Consider the following 14,135-nt stretch of genomic DNA (forward strand, 5'->3'; position numbering starts at 1 on the left):
AACATGTTTTAGAAAAAGATGTCCAAAACATTACATCAAAAAAAATTTTTGCACGATGGCAAGCCATTCTCTCAGTTTTTTATTTTGACATAAAATTCATAGAAGGAACTTAAAACAGTATCCCTGATTTCCTTACCCATGAATTCTTGCAGAATCCAACCCCAAATGTCTAGAAAGAAACCAGCACAATAACCCCAACCCCCAAAGCAACCTAAACAATCACCTCCTAGCAACACTAGCCAGGCAAAGAACCCTGGCCAACTGGTCCCAGTTTCCCCAATTTCCTTGGCCAATTGCTATGTGGTTTCTACAATCCCGAAACCAAACTATGAAAGGTCATTCCTAACCTAACCCAGTTTCAGTTCTACTTTAGTGTCCCCAACACCTAGAGCAATAACCCCTTACATAGTAGACGATCCCTTTGGCCCCTTATAGTCCCAAAGATCATCCCAGCCCCCCAGCAGAAAAAATAAGTCTCTTTACATTAAAAAAAACCTTACATCCAGCACATCTTTTATATTGAACCTCACATGATTCATATAAAAGATCCATTAGCCCTTGCAATGAAAGTTTTGCCACTAAATTGGCATTTTCTTCCAAAAGTCCCAAAGAAATCCATCAAGTTCTATAAGAGCATCCTCAATTCTGCTCGAATAGAAAACATCAAGTCCAAAATGGACCCCTAAGTCGTCCTCTACCACAAGCTTATCATCACCAGGTTCGTCAGTTATAAAGAATGGGGCCAGCACCCCTCCCTGCTCAAAACAATCTAGATAGAAGGCTCAGAAATTCAATATAGTTATTAGGGGAAATTGCACTTAACCCACCTGTGATTTGGCCCGATTTAACAGTGTCTACTTATGGTTTAAAAGTTGTCACTTAACCCACCTGAGCTTTAATCTGTTAGCAGTCGTTACCCACTTCTCCTATTGCCGTTAGCAAAACACATTTTATCTCAAAAACATAAAAGAAATCGGATCAAACACCTCTAGAAAAAAATTTTAAGGCCAAACCGTTCAACATGTTCCATGCATAACGAGAGAGCAATGAAGTCCAAGACACCACATTTCTCTCACCCATCTCATCAAAAACTCTCCTCCCATCTCCAACATTCTCAGTTTTCATGTACATATCAACAAAAGCAGTCCCAACACTAACATCATCCACAACCCCAGATCTTATACATTGACAATGCACCTGCCTGCCCACGTTTTGATCAAACAAACATCCATAGATCTTCAACACACACGACATGGTCAATCCATCAATAGGTAAACTCGAATGATGAAGACCCACAAAGATATTGAGAGCCTCTTGGTTACATGATGGCCCACTATTTGAAACTTCAATTTTTGCTCTCCTAAAATTTCCAGAGACCTAGAGTTTTTTGTTGCAATTGAAAAATTATAAATAAAATAATTAGATGGCCCCAACCCCAGATTTCTTGGCCTAGGCTTTCCCATCAAAGAAAATTCAAACACCTAGGTTTTAAAAATGACTTGAAAAGAAATTACTTGGTCTAAACTTTCTCATTGAAGCAAATTCAAAAATCATCAAACCAAAAAGAAATTCAAACCAACCCAAAAAAATTTGAACCCACAAATCCATTAAACCCAGAAAATTCAAACGTACTTCAATTTCTTCAACTCTTTCAACCATTTCTCCTCCAAATGAAATTGGGTTTTGTGTTTTTACTTCTTTAGTTGAAATGGAATCCCACTCAAGCCATTTCTCGTTGTAATTGTAGCCCTAACCTTAGGAAAAAGAAGAACTTGAAGAAGAACATGAAGAGGGAAAAAGAAGAACTTGAAGAAGAATATGAAAAGGGAAAAGAAGAACTTAAAGAAGAACATGTAGAGGAAGAAGACGATGATTTACGATAACATTAACTTCACTTACCTTGCTTAGGAATCCATGTTGTACGTTATCTATTATTGTTGACTTGTTTCTCTATTTCTTTTATTGGAGATGGGATATGAGATTTGTAAAATTTTAATCTAGAAGATTTTAGGATAATGTGGAGAAGAAGAAGAAGGAGAGAAAAGAGTAGAGAGACCTAAAATATAATAAAAAAGACATATTTACCCATATTTTTAACAGTGGAAATGGAGAGGTGGGTAACGGCTGCTAATAGATTGAAGCTCAGGTGGGTTTAGTGACAACTTTTAAACCACAGGTAGGCACTGTTAAAACGGGTCAAACCACAGGTGGGTAATGTGCAATTTCTCCTAGTTATTATGACTATATAGACACCTTCGAAAAGATTCTATTTTATCAAAACAAGAACTTTGATCATTCATGGTTCTTAATAGTCGACAAAAATTTCAACAGCCAAATACAGACATGGTTCCTTAAGTGGTGGGAAATGTTTGGATCAATCCCTCAGATCTTCCCAGAACCTCTCCAAGATGCCCTCAGGTATTTCAGGTCAAGGCTCCAAGTCAACCATCATAATTCCCAATTTCCACCAATCTTGCATATGACCATCAGGTATAAAATCCATTGGATCAGCATTTGGTCCTATATAATTAGCAACAATCTACTAAACAGGGAATTCTTAGTAAAATGGTGGGATAGCCTCAAAATTGATCCAATAATCAATTAGATAAATAAGGATTTTCCTCCTCCAGTCCACAGAGCCATTAGCATGAAGACAAGGTCTCAGTCTAGCCTAGAAACCACCTCAATCGCCGGAAAATCTAGCAAAGAATTAAAAGATCTTGCCGATCAATTGCTCCTCCAGGCTTCACGGTTAGAAAAAGAAGAAAAGACTTCTCCTGCCTCTTCTGAAGCATCTACTAGTCATAAACTATTTGACCCCTTCCAGGATTCTTAAGACCCCTACGAGGGCCATAATTTGGACAGTCTCTAGACTATTCTAGTAGCACCAGTCACTACTCAGAATAGCTCCAAACAACTCCAGATTCGATCACTATTCAGAACAAGTACTAGCAGACAAGTTACTATTCATGAATAGTGCCAGCCGACGCAAGAAGACAAAAACAGTACCAGCTGATGTACCAGCAGACAAGTTACAATCCATAAACAGTACCAGCTGACACAAAAAGACAAAACATGAACAGTGGCATAGCTACGTTGCGCTTTCGAGGTTCCCATCTACATAGAAATGACCTTTCTATGTTATGCTGGTACATCAAAATATGGGACTAAGTAAGGAGGGGTGCTGGCCCCATTCTTTACAACTGACAAACCTAGTGATAATAAGCTTGTGGTAAAGGACAATTGAAGGGTCCATTTTGGACTTGATGTTTTCTATTCGAGCAGAATTTTCCTGAGTGAGGATGCTTTTATAGAACTTGATGGATTTCTTTGGGACTTTTGGAAGGAAGGCCTGAAAATGTGCATAGATATGAAATCCAGAACCAGGCCAATAAGGACAAGAGAAAAGCTAAGTACGAAGTAGGAAACTTCTGTACTCAATATGACCTACCTTCCATAGCCCCATCCTAGAGGAAATCTGAAGGGAAAGAATAACCTAGGAAAAGAACAGCCTCTAAGTATTATAGAAGTCATAAAAAGCCCAGCGGCTTCAACGGTAATAATTTCTATAAGAAAAGTAAGAAATCTAGAGATTACCATAAGAGAAAAGATCCAACACAAAAAAAAAAAAAATAAATAAATAAAATAAAATAAAAAAATTCAACAAGAAGAATGGCGAATGTTACAAGTGTGGCAAGAAAGGTCATTTTAAGCATTAATTTCATGACTTGGACTATGTAGACAAGAACCTCAAAAGGTCGTTTCTATGGGTCACTCCCCAAACTACAGTAGCAGACACCTCAACTATATATATACATACATACATACATATATATATATATATGCCTCAACAATTGAAAGAAATAGCCAATCCTGTTTGGGGATCTTTTGAAACTCATGAGAACTTTTCAACCTATATGTCAAAATTCAACGAGACCCATCCTAGTGTCAAAGAAATAGGTTGGTTGGGGATTGTGTTATTGTACTCTCCCTTCCATTTACATATAGATGGCAGCAATATCAATGGTTCTTCTAATGGCTCTAAGGTTGATTTCTTTCCTAGGTCATGACACTTCAGATGATGTGCCATTCTAAGAGCATCCGAATCAGATGTGGTAAAAATTATGCCATTTTGCTACATCAAAACCCTACTTTATTATTTTACCATATTATTTTACAACATACCATTTATCAGATGTTCTATACTTCAATTCTATACATTAAAATAATATTTACTACCCATTAAAATAATATATTAATTTGTCCCTGTCATCCTCATACTCATAGTCAACAACAACAATGACACAACCACCACTGCCGCAACAATGGCCACCAACAATCACTGCCGTGACAACACCGACAGCCACCATCGGCATAAACCGATATCCACCAACACCACCACAAAAAAAAAAAAAAAAAAAAAAAAAAAAAAAAAAAAAAAAAAAAAAAGGTCCGTCTTTTCTCTGATGGTGTTTCTCAATTCATCCATCTCCTTCCTCATTTCTTGAAGGAGGTCAGAATTATGTTCTGCTGGGGTAGTGGGCCTTGGGTGGTCACTCCTCCTATGGCTATTTCCTTCATCCTCAATGTTGTTTTTAGACCGATTCTCCTCTTGTTGAAGTCGCAGCCTCATTTCCTGATTTTGCCTAGTGAGCTCTTCAACGACAGCTGTGAAGGTCTGGACTTGCTGAGCCAAGGTCGTAGAATCTTGATGGGACTCCATCTGAAGGTAGCAAGTGATTGGAAACTACTTTTTCGAATTTGAACACGAAAATAGTGTTCCCACAGACAGCGCCAAACTGATGAAGCGTGTGTTCGTCAGTTGAAATGATCAAACGGAGATATCCTTCTGTCTACGCGAGAATGCTTTCCAAAGGTGGTCACCGGTGTGGTGCCTGCCACAGCGCCTCTGATGCCAAAGTCAGTGTATAGATAAAAATGCAGTGTCTCAAGATAAAAAGAATTGCTATTGGTTTTTTCGTACCTTCTGCCTTGCGATGTGTGGCTTTTATATATACACTCTTTAAAGCTCCTAGCTGTTTTGGTAGTTATGGAGGTCTAAATTCTTATTTTTGGAGTAACGCTTGATGCTGTGTAATGGCCCTTAATGTGTTCCAATGGCTCGAACAGTTGGCTCTATAACCGTCTTACATTGAACAGCGGATCTTGTCCCCGTCCGTGACGTGGGAGTCTTTGCTCGTTCGGATAGGTTCGTCATTATAATTAGCTTCGTCCATGTAAAGCGATTGCATCAGTCCTGTCGGAAGCGGACATTTTTGTAGCTCATTAGCCTAATAATGTAGAGTCATCACCGACTCTTGAGCATTAGGCTGGTAGTAAATTTTTTCAATGTTTTGCATGTTTGACAATAGGTAAAGAAGGGCTCAAGATAAAGAAGTGTTTCATGTCTTTGGGTGACGATGAAACTTTTCCGTCTTTAGTAGGTGAATTGAAAGGTTTGACTATCAAACCGATTTGGCTTCAACATGTGAATGTAGAACTAGTGGAGTTGGGTGTTTTTGTTTTTTTTTTTTTTTTTTTTTTTTTTTTTTTTTTTTTTTTTTTTGCTTTTAGGTGGTAGCATTTAATGCTTTGTTTTCTTGTCTTCCTTGTAATCTCTATATAAGTTTAGCCCTGGATAGTATCAAGGTGTCAAAGAATGAGTAATGAGAGAGCAAATAAGTGGTGTGTATAGCAAAGTGTGTGTGATAAACATCAATAAAACTTCTTTGTGTATTCTATTTGAGTGTGATGAGATTTATTACAAGATATTTGATGATATACTTTCTTTTTTAGTGTCAAATATATTTTGACCAAGCTTCTGCAACCACAAATCTCAACAAACAAAATAATATAAAAGAGGAAGAAAAAATATTCAAGATTAAATTGCAAATTACATTGGTAAAGTTTCGGGTAATTTGATTTTGCCTGCCTAATTGTCCCTCAAGTATTAGATTGGCACCCTAACGACACTCTATGTTTGGAATTGTATTGTTATTGCATCCTCTATATTTGGAGCTGCTTTAATTAATTTGGTAGATAACAACTTACTGCTTAGCAAGACACATTAACAGAAGAGCAGTGGCGACTCCAGGAATTTTGTCTAGGGTGTTCTTATTTCACTTTGAAAAAATTTCGGGTTATTTCGGTATATTTCGGGTGTTTTGAGTCGTTTCGGTAAATACTAGCCGAAATTCAAGATTTGGCTGGCATGAAGTTTGTGCTTAAAAAAAAAAATGTTCTTAAAACCAAAATAAATTTGCATTCTGTACACCGAAAAACCTCAAAAGGAAAAAAAAAAAAAGGAAATGAAATAAAATGAACAAAGGTACCTGTACAATAAACTATAAGTTCATTTGAAATATTAGTAAAATTATTAATTATTGTTGTTTAGTTGTTTCATTAATTTGTTTGTCTTTTATAAACTATAATTTGTTATATTGTTGTTTCATTAATTATAAAATTATTAATTGCTGTTTAGCCTAACATAATTTAATTTGTTTGTCTTTTATAATGTATTAGTTAATTATACTGCTTTAATTATTGTTGTTTAGAGCAACAATAAACTATATTGCTTTAATTTGTTTATCAATAATTATACTGCTTTAATTTTTAATTATTGTTTACCCGGCCCTATGTGCCCATCTACCCCCACCCCACTCAACAGACAAGCACAAGCCTTATGCCTAAGCCTCATGCTTGATGCCCCCAATCACAATAGCCAGCTCAAATTTCATAATCACAAATCGCAATCCACATTATACTAAAAGACAATCAATATCTCATAAATACCAACACCAACACCAACACCAACACCGACATACACTGACCAATACCAACGGATAAGATAAAGCATTCAAAAAGTCAAAAAGTAAAAAAAAAAAAAAAAAAACAAGTAAAAGGCAAAATATTAATAAAGGTAAAGAATAAAGAGCCAATCACAGACTCACAGTTCAAAAGAGAGAGAGTTTTTGAGTTAGACCCTTAAAGAATAAAGAGAGAGAGACTCTCATTCATTAATTTCACTTCATACATTTCATTTTAGTGAGATAAAGAGAGAGAAAGAGTGAGAGACTGAGAGAGACTGAGCGAGTCAGAGAGAAAAAGAGAGAGAAATACCTTGAGGGAGGGAGCATCGAGCACCGGAGCGGCAGAGCAGCCAGCAGTCGAGTGATCTGCAGTCTACCGTCTGCGATGAGGGGCGAGTGACAAGCGAGCTGCGAGGACAGGGGTGCATTTAACCAGTTGGACTTCGCTGAGAAGGCATTTAACCAGTTGGGGTTTGGTTTGCTCTGTATTGGGGTTTGGTTTGCTCTACTAGGTTTGATTTCTGTTTGATTTAGTGATTTGCTCTTTTATTTGTTTGTTTGTTTTTTTTTTTTTTTTTTAGTTTCAGGTTGTTCCTAATTTTGTGGTTGAGAGTGTTCCTAATACAGATTAAATATAAATTTTTTTTAATTATTATATGTAATTTTTTTTTTCCAGGTCAGGGTGTTCTTGGGAACACCTTGACTTGCACGTGGCGTCGCCACTGCAGAAGAGAGCAAATCCGAATGATACCTAAGGTTAGGAGAGCTTATCAATATATTGAAACTTTTTAGAAGGCAAAATCAAAATTATTCTAAACTTTAGGGATGTAGTTTACAATTTAGTCAGAAATCAACCATTAGCACATGAAGTTGCTTTTGATAACATTGTGATCTCACGTTAAAATCTCCAATTTGATTAGAGCTGATAATACAAGTTTGAAATTTATAAACAAAGCGTTAATTAAAATCTTGATAATTACCAATACTAAAGCAATAAATTTATAATTGATGCCGAGATGGAGAAAAGTTTCTTAGTTTTTTAATGACTACTATTATTGAAGTTGTGGATTCTTATCCTCTGAGTATGAACCTTGAATAAATGACATTATGATATATGATGCCGAGATGGAGAAAAGTTTCTTAGTTCTTTAATGATTTTTTTTTTTTTTTTTTGAGTAACAAAATTCAAGTGGTGAGAATTAAGAACAAAATTTAACAGTGAACACGTACTGCATATCTTTTTCTTTCCACAAAACTCGTTACCCAATAATCCATACCAGCATCTTTTCACACTTGCACTACGCGAGTCCAAATAATAAGAGAAGAATTGTTTTCCCTTATTAACCTTTGAAACCCACATTTTTTTTTTTTTTTTTTACAGAAGTGTTATGTTTATAGCATTTTCATAACAAATATCCCACATATCTATATATCTATATATATATAATAATAGGTGAAGCAGAGAGAGTGTGAAATTGAATTCCAAATTAGAACTCTAATTATGTGCCACGTGTACACACCAATTTCAGTCAATTAACGCTATGTTTTTTTTTTTTTTTCTTTTTTAAGGTGAATAAAGCATTTTGCTCACACCCGCATATTTTCAGGTTCACCTCCCCTTCTCAAAACCCAAAATCCTTCCTCTCCTTCAATATACAGCTCCCCTCTTCTTCAATAAATGCTATGGAATTTCAAAAGAATATCTCATTATCGATGATGCATGCCTTTGGGTATTTCTGTACGCAAATTAGAAATATAGCTCCCCAAGCGTCTTGATAAACGCCTTCGTTTTACAGTGAGAGCCTCAGCCTCTGTCAACTTTTTCTTCAATTTCTTTGTTGTAGAATTTCCTTCTCTTTCTTTTCAAATCGAAAATGAGAGAGTGCATTTCAATCCTTATTGGTCAGGCCGGTATTTAGGTCGGAAATGCTTGCTGGGAGCTTTACTGCCTTGAGCATGGCATCCAGGTATTCTTCCCTTCTTCTTACTCTTGCTTGCTATTTATTTGCTATGAATTTGTACAAGTATGTGTGTATTTGATTTCTCAGATCTGTGATTTTCGAACTTCACTGTGGTATGAAGTAGCATTTTTATTGATTTTATATGAGATCTGAAAATTTTCAGCCTCTTTTTGCTATTATGATTTTGCTGCTTTGCTTTTTCATTAGATCTACGTTTGTTTGTCAATATGATTCTCCTTTCTTGTGCGTTTGTTTGGTTTTTGTTCGGATCTGTGCCTTTTATCACTGACATTTAGTCACGCACTTCTCATTTTTCTTGATTCACTTTAAATCTGTGATTTTCTCTGAATTGTTTTTGAAATTGAGTGGTTTAGTTGTTTCAAATGTTTAGATCTGTGGTTTTAAGCATCAGTTATGTCGTTTCTGTGAATGTGGAGATCATTTTCACGGTTTGTTAATGAAATTTTAGGATTTAGTGGAAAGCAATGAAGGAATGAAAGATTGTGTTTCTTTTGCAAGATCGGTGTTTTATCTATGAATTAAGGTCTAAATTGTTCTGAACACTATAATCTATTTGCTTAGATAATGTTTAATTTTACACAATTCAGTTCAGTGATAGTTTGTATCTTAGCCAAAATATAATTTCTATATTTTGTGTCATTAATGACTGTTTTTATGGTTTTTGAACTATAATACCATTTCAAATTGTATAAACTACCCACAGATCCTTTTTCCTTTGCTGAATGTAATTTTATAGGGTTGTTCTTTTTATTTTTGGCTATTTGTTACCTTAATTTCCCATTTTTTTTTTCAATTTATTGAGTGAAGTTTTCTTCAATTGTTGCATTGGTTAGATTTTATTTTTGTTTGGCAGATTTTTGTTAGGGATTGCACTTTTTTTGTTTGCCTTTATGTTTTGTTGATTACTGTTGAGTGTAGATTGATCTCAAAGTGAAATTATGGTTTCACTAGAATTATTTACTGCATTTTTTTAATAGAAAAAAATAGATAGATAACAAAGATTTTGTTAAATACTGTTTTGCCGCATGGTTTAAGGTTTGGCTACCTTTTTCCCTAATCTCCCATTTATTTTTTCAATTTCTTGAGTTTTGTTTTGTTCGATTGTTATATTGATTAAATTTTTGTTTTTGTTTGGCAGATTTTTGTTAGGTTTGTGCTTTTTTTTGGTCAGCCCCTAAAGTTTGAATTGATTTATGCTTTTGTGCAGATCTATGTTTGTTGAATCATTGTCAAAAAAAAAAAAAAAAAAAGAAAAAACGTTGATTACTGAGAGTACAGTTATTTATAATTTTTTAAGTAAAATTATTGGATTTTTTATGTTAATTACCGAGTTTTTGCATATTGAACCACATTTTCTCTGATTGCCTTTGTTGTTTTTCTTCTTGATATTTAATTTTATTATTATTTCTCTATTGATATATATATTTTCATCGTTTTGCACCTTTTGGCTTAATTTATATGGTATCATTCTATTTTTATAGATTAGTCCTTAAAATTGTTGGAAATTTGGAATTGCCTTAGTTTTTTTTTTACCCTTTTTCCAGCAACCTTATAGAAGGTTGGAATTCTCCTCAAATTTTTGTTCACTATGCTTTGTAATCAATTTGACTTATTTGTGTTTGTGAGGTTTTTACTCAATTTCAAGCCAGTTCTGTATATTTAGTTTGTGGTCTCTAGCATAGTGTTTCATGTACTATAACTGTTGATTTTTATAGTTCACATAATTTTTCATATGTGCATGCACCCACCCTTTGGTGTTAGTTCTTGGGTTTTTATTGAGAATTTTGCTTTGCAACCCAATGAAGAGATAAAAAAAGAAGGTAGTGGGCTGATTTTCTATAGATGAGTAATGGAATTCTCAGGGATGTGCTTTAGCAATACAACATTTTGAATCAAAAGAAGGGGTCACATATTAGGTTTTACTTGCTCACTTATTATATTTGTCATTTGCTCTGTTAAGTCTGACTAATTAATTCTTGCGATATTTAAAATACCTTGAACTACTCAAATGTATTTTTTGATTGAGACCCATGGAGGAGTGTACCAACTGTAGGTTTCACAATAATAACTTTTTGTAATACAATTTCTAGAATTTTGAAGGCCACTATTTTATGAGCTTATGATTTACAAATACTATAATGAAATGCAAGAATAACCTACTAGGGAAAGCTTGCAACAAACCGATACATTATCGATATAAACTTGCTAGAATTATAATCTTAACTTTAATGTTGGTGACTAGACTAGCACATGAGATACCTAATACATCAATTAAATAATTCTGCGCATTGTGTGGGTTAAAGACTATTAGTATAATAGCACTGTTGTTAATAGAATCGAATTTTGTTGCTCCAAATTGATTTTCTTGCCAATTATAGTCTGCACAGTCCACCAATATTACAGAAGAAAGTGGCCTCCGTGATGCCTAGAAGGTAGAAACACTGTATTATTGTTCTAAATTCCTAATACAGCCATTGGTTAAATCAAATATTCAGTAATTACCTGAGTTCTATTTGACTTGGTTTCTGTTAATTTTTGTATTGCTCAGGCTTTTAGGCTCAGTTTATTGGTAGGGGTTTTTTTTTTTTTTTTTTTTTTTTTTTTTTTTTAATGTTGTTGTTGTTAGCTTTGCTTATTTTGTTTATTCATTTGTTTTTATTGTGTATGTCTTAGTGTCTTGGATTTGAGTACTTATAGACGATTTACTTTTATTTATTTATTTTTATGAATAGATGATTACATAATAATGGGTGGAAAGTTTCATGAATTTCATAACTTGGGTGTGCATATAATCTAATATATCTCTTTCTGTAATTTTGAAGTAAAGCCTAATAAATTTGAGGAACCTTTGTGTAGTTAATCTTGATTCTTGCTGTTGAAATTAGAAATTGTTATCAACTTCCTTTTAATGACTATTTTTTACTTTTTTCCTGTAGTCTCTCTTTACACTATTCCCCTATTTTTACTATCCCTTATTGGGTACTTATATACGAAATAGGACATAGAGTTATTTTAGTGTTATTAAAGTTGAAGTTGGTTTTATTAAACATTCAAATTTCTTGCTGTTTACTTCAAATAAACCTGCCATGTTTTGTGTTTTCAATGATATTTTTATTCTCATGTGCTATTGTAGATTTATCACTGCTTTGTTTAGGATATTTGTGTCACATTTGGTTTGCTTTTGTTTAAAGTATTTGGGTTAATTGGTTTTGGGTATTTGCCAATGATGTTTTTAAAATAGAGAAAAAGAAACACAATCATGCCTTTCTTTTCCTTTTTCTAAAGAGATGAATGGTGACAGTCTTAAGTTTGGAAGACCCTATATATTTTTTTCCACAATGTTACCAATTGAGATAACCTTAATAGAAGCTTAAATTAGAGATATGCACATGTTTTGATCCTAGCCACTTTGAGATGTACATATATATATATTCTTGATTACCTTCTTGATTTGTAGCTAATATTTCTGCTATAACTGTTAAAATTATGGTTTATTCTTGATTTGGTGTACTTTACTTTCTATTGCATTCATCTCTTAAGTTGTATTGTAACTATTGTAATTTGATATTGTAAATAGATGCTATTACAGGAAGTATTATTAGCAAACAAAAAAAAAAAAAAAACCTTTCTATTTTCCCTGCAAAATGAATTGTTATGATTATTGATTCCTAATTCTCCATTATTGTTCCATAGGGTCATTGATTATGGTGATACCCAAGTAGTTGTCATAGAAATCTTCCCAATAGGCTGTTTACCAATCTATCTTACAACACAATACACTAACAATTCTTCTGCCTATGACAAAATTTGGCAAGTCTCTTTCTACCTCTAATAGAATGTATAAAAAATAGAACATGATATGAAGGAGATTTAGTAATGGATTTTGTAATTTTTCAAGGTACAAGATTTGATGATGCAACTGTGTAAAACTTGCTGTGTGTTGGAGGTGAATATTTCAACGACTCCAATAGATTCCAATACACCAACCACATCTGGTAACACCATGATATTAAATAAAGAGTTAGAATCGAATTATCAATAGTATTATTTTCTTTGCTTTTTAGGAGTTTTATGCTAAACTCATTGATTTAATTATGTTCAGGTTTTATTCCAAAAGTTTTGGTAGCCATAGTTGCCCCTTTTTCCAATCCTCAACTAAAAAAATTCCTTACTCATTTCATTGGTTAAACACATAATTTCTAAAGTTCTTATTTGCTACTTGCTGGACTTTTTGGTTTTCAAATTATGTGGTGAATGTGAGAGCATGTTTGTTTCTGGTAGGGATTTCATCTGATGTAGCAGTAGCTGCTGCAATAAAGATGGGAAATGGTCTTAGTGATAGAAAAGTCATTGTTTTGCTATAAGTCTTATTGCCTTCTTCAAATTAATATAGAATCTCTATATCATGTTACTATATTATGATAATCAGTTTAGGATATTTTAATTGAAGTTTCACTTCAAAATCCCTTTGAATATGCTTATGATGACTCTCTTTGTACTCATACTGATGGTAACATTAATTTTCGGACGATATATGGGATTCCAGCAAGAAGGTTATAAGATATAGCCAGAGATTTGAGTTTTGCATTTGCTAGAGACTTTGCTTTGAGTTTGCTGGCAAGAAAAAGGGAAGGGGTAGCCATGGTTCATGGGGTTTTGGATGGTTCACTGACTACATTGTTCAATTCCAAAGCCAAAGGAGTTGATGGATTTAGCAATTTTTGGAGAAGATTAATATGAAGTAATTGTATTTGATTGATGACAGTATAGACTTCATTATTATTCCTCTCTCTTTTTCATCATGCGGTTTAGTGGCTTGATGAAAGTACAAATTTTAAAAAATCATGAATCTAAATATTTATGAGGATTGAAAAAATTAACTTAGGGAAAACAGTTTGTTTCCCATTGCTTTAAGTTTTACATTTAGTTTCCTTTAAAATGGTTCAATAGCATCATTTAAATAATAAAATGCAATATATATTTTTATTATTTTATCTAATTCCATTCTCCTTGTGATAAACCCAAAAAGACAAAAAAGAAATTGACCAATAGTGTATATATATATATATATATATACTGCTAAGCTTTGTTAATAAAATTTCTGGTTAATAATATGAATTTAAACTTAACTAGGCTTTTTAAACAAGAATAAACTCATGATTAATAATATATATCCATTCCCGTGTGGTAGCACGGGTTACATGCTAGTACCCAATAACTACTAACAATTTCAAAAAGAGAAATACTATCACCACAACATTTTATAGGCAACAAATGTACAAATTTAAAATAAGATAAAATAAAACTAGCCTACAGTCAGACTCAGAGGCTTTCAAGAGCATAG

At 33.6% G+C, this 14,135-nt stretch overlaps 1 protein-coding gene and 1 long non-coding RNA gene across 4 annotated transcripts; one reads left to right on the plus strand and one right to left on the minus strand.

Annotated features, from left to right (window-relative positions):
• Positions 1–578: 578 nt before the first annotated feature.
• Positions 579–1,254, minus strand: LOC136063857 (pentatricopeptide repeat-containing protein At2g27610-like). The gene is made up of 2 exons (XM_065764834.1): positions 1,014–1,254; positions 579–769 (listed from the first exon to the last, which is right to left on the minus strand). Exons 1-2 carry the CDS (start codon positions 1,252–1,254, stop codon positions 579–581), a joined length of 432 nt encoding a protein of 143 aa, XP_065620906.1.
• Positions 1,255–8,355: 7,101 nt separating this feature from the next.
• Positions 8,356–13,682, plus strand: LOC136063862 (uncharacterized). Of its 3 annotated transcripts, none has more exons than XR_010625521.1 (3): positions 8,383–8,776; positions 12,690–12,786; positions 13,338–13,682. It is a non-coding gene; the product is annotated as an uncharacterized LOC136063862 (long non-coding RNA). The 3 variants fall into 3 exon arrangements; XR_010625520.1 differs by lacking the exon at positions 12,690–12,786 and having other exon boundaries at positions 8,391–8,604; positions 8,717–8,776; XR_010625519.1 differs by lacking the exon at positions 12,690–12,786 and having other exon boundaries at positions 8,356–8,776.
• Positions 13,683–14,135: the final 453 nt, after the last annotated feature.

The sequence above is a fragment of the Quercus suber genome, unplaced genomic scaffold, assembly GCF_002906115.3.
Source record: "Quercus suber isolate HL8 unplaced genomic scaffold, Cork oak 2.0 scaffold_586, whole genome shotgun sequence".
Lineage (NCBI taxonomy): Eukaryota > Viridiplantae > Streptophyta > Magnoliopsida > Fagales > Fagaceae > Quercus > Quercus suber.

Bases quoted from the DNA above. Each gene is read 5' to 3' on its own strand.
- LOC136063857 (XM_065764834.1), bottom strand. From the start codon at position 1,254: ATGTCGTGTGTGTTGAAGATCTATGGATGTTTGTTTGATCAAAACGTG. The intron at 770-1,013 runs GTTTGGCCTTAA...CCTTCTATCTAG, and splicing joins TGCATGGAACATGTTGAACG to ATTGTTTTGAGCAGGGAGGG.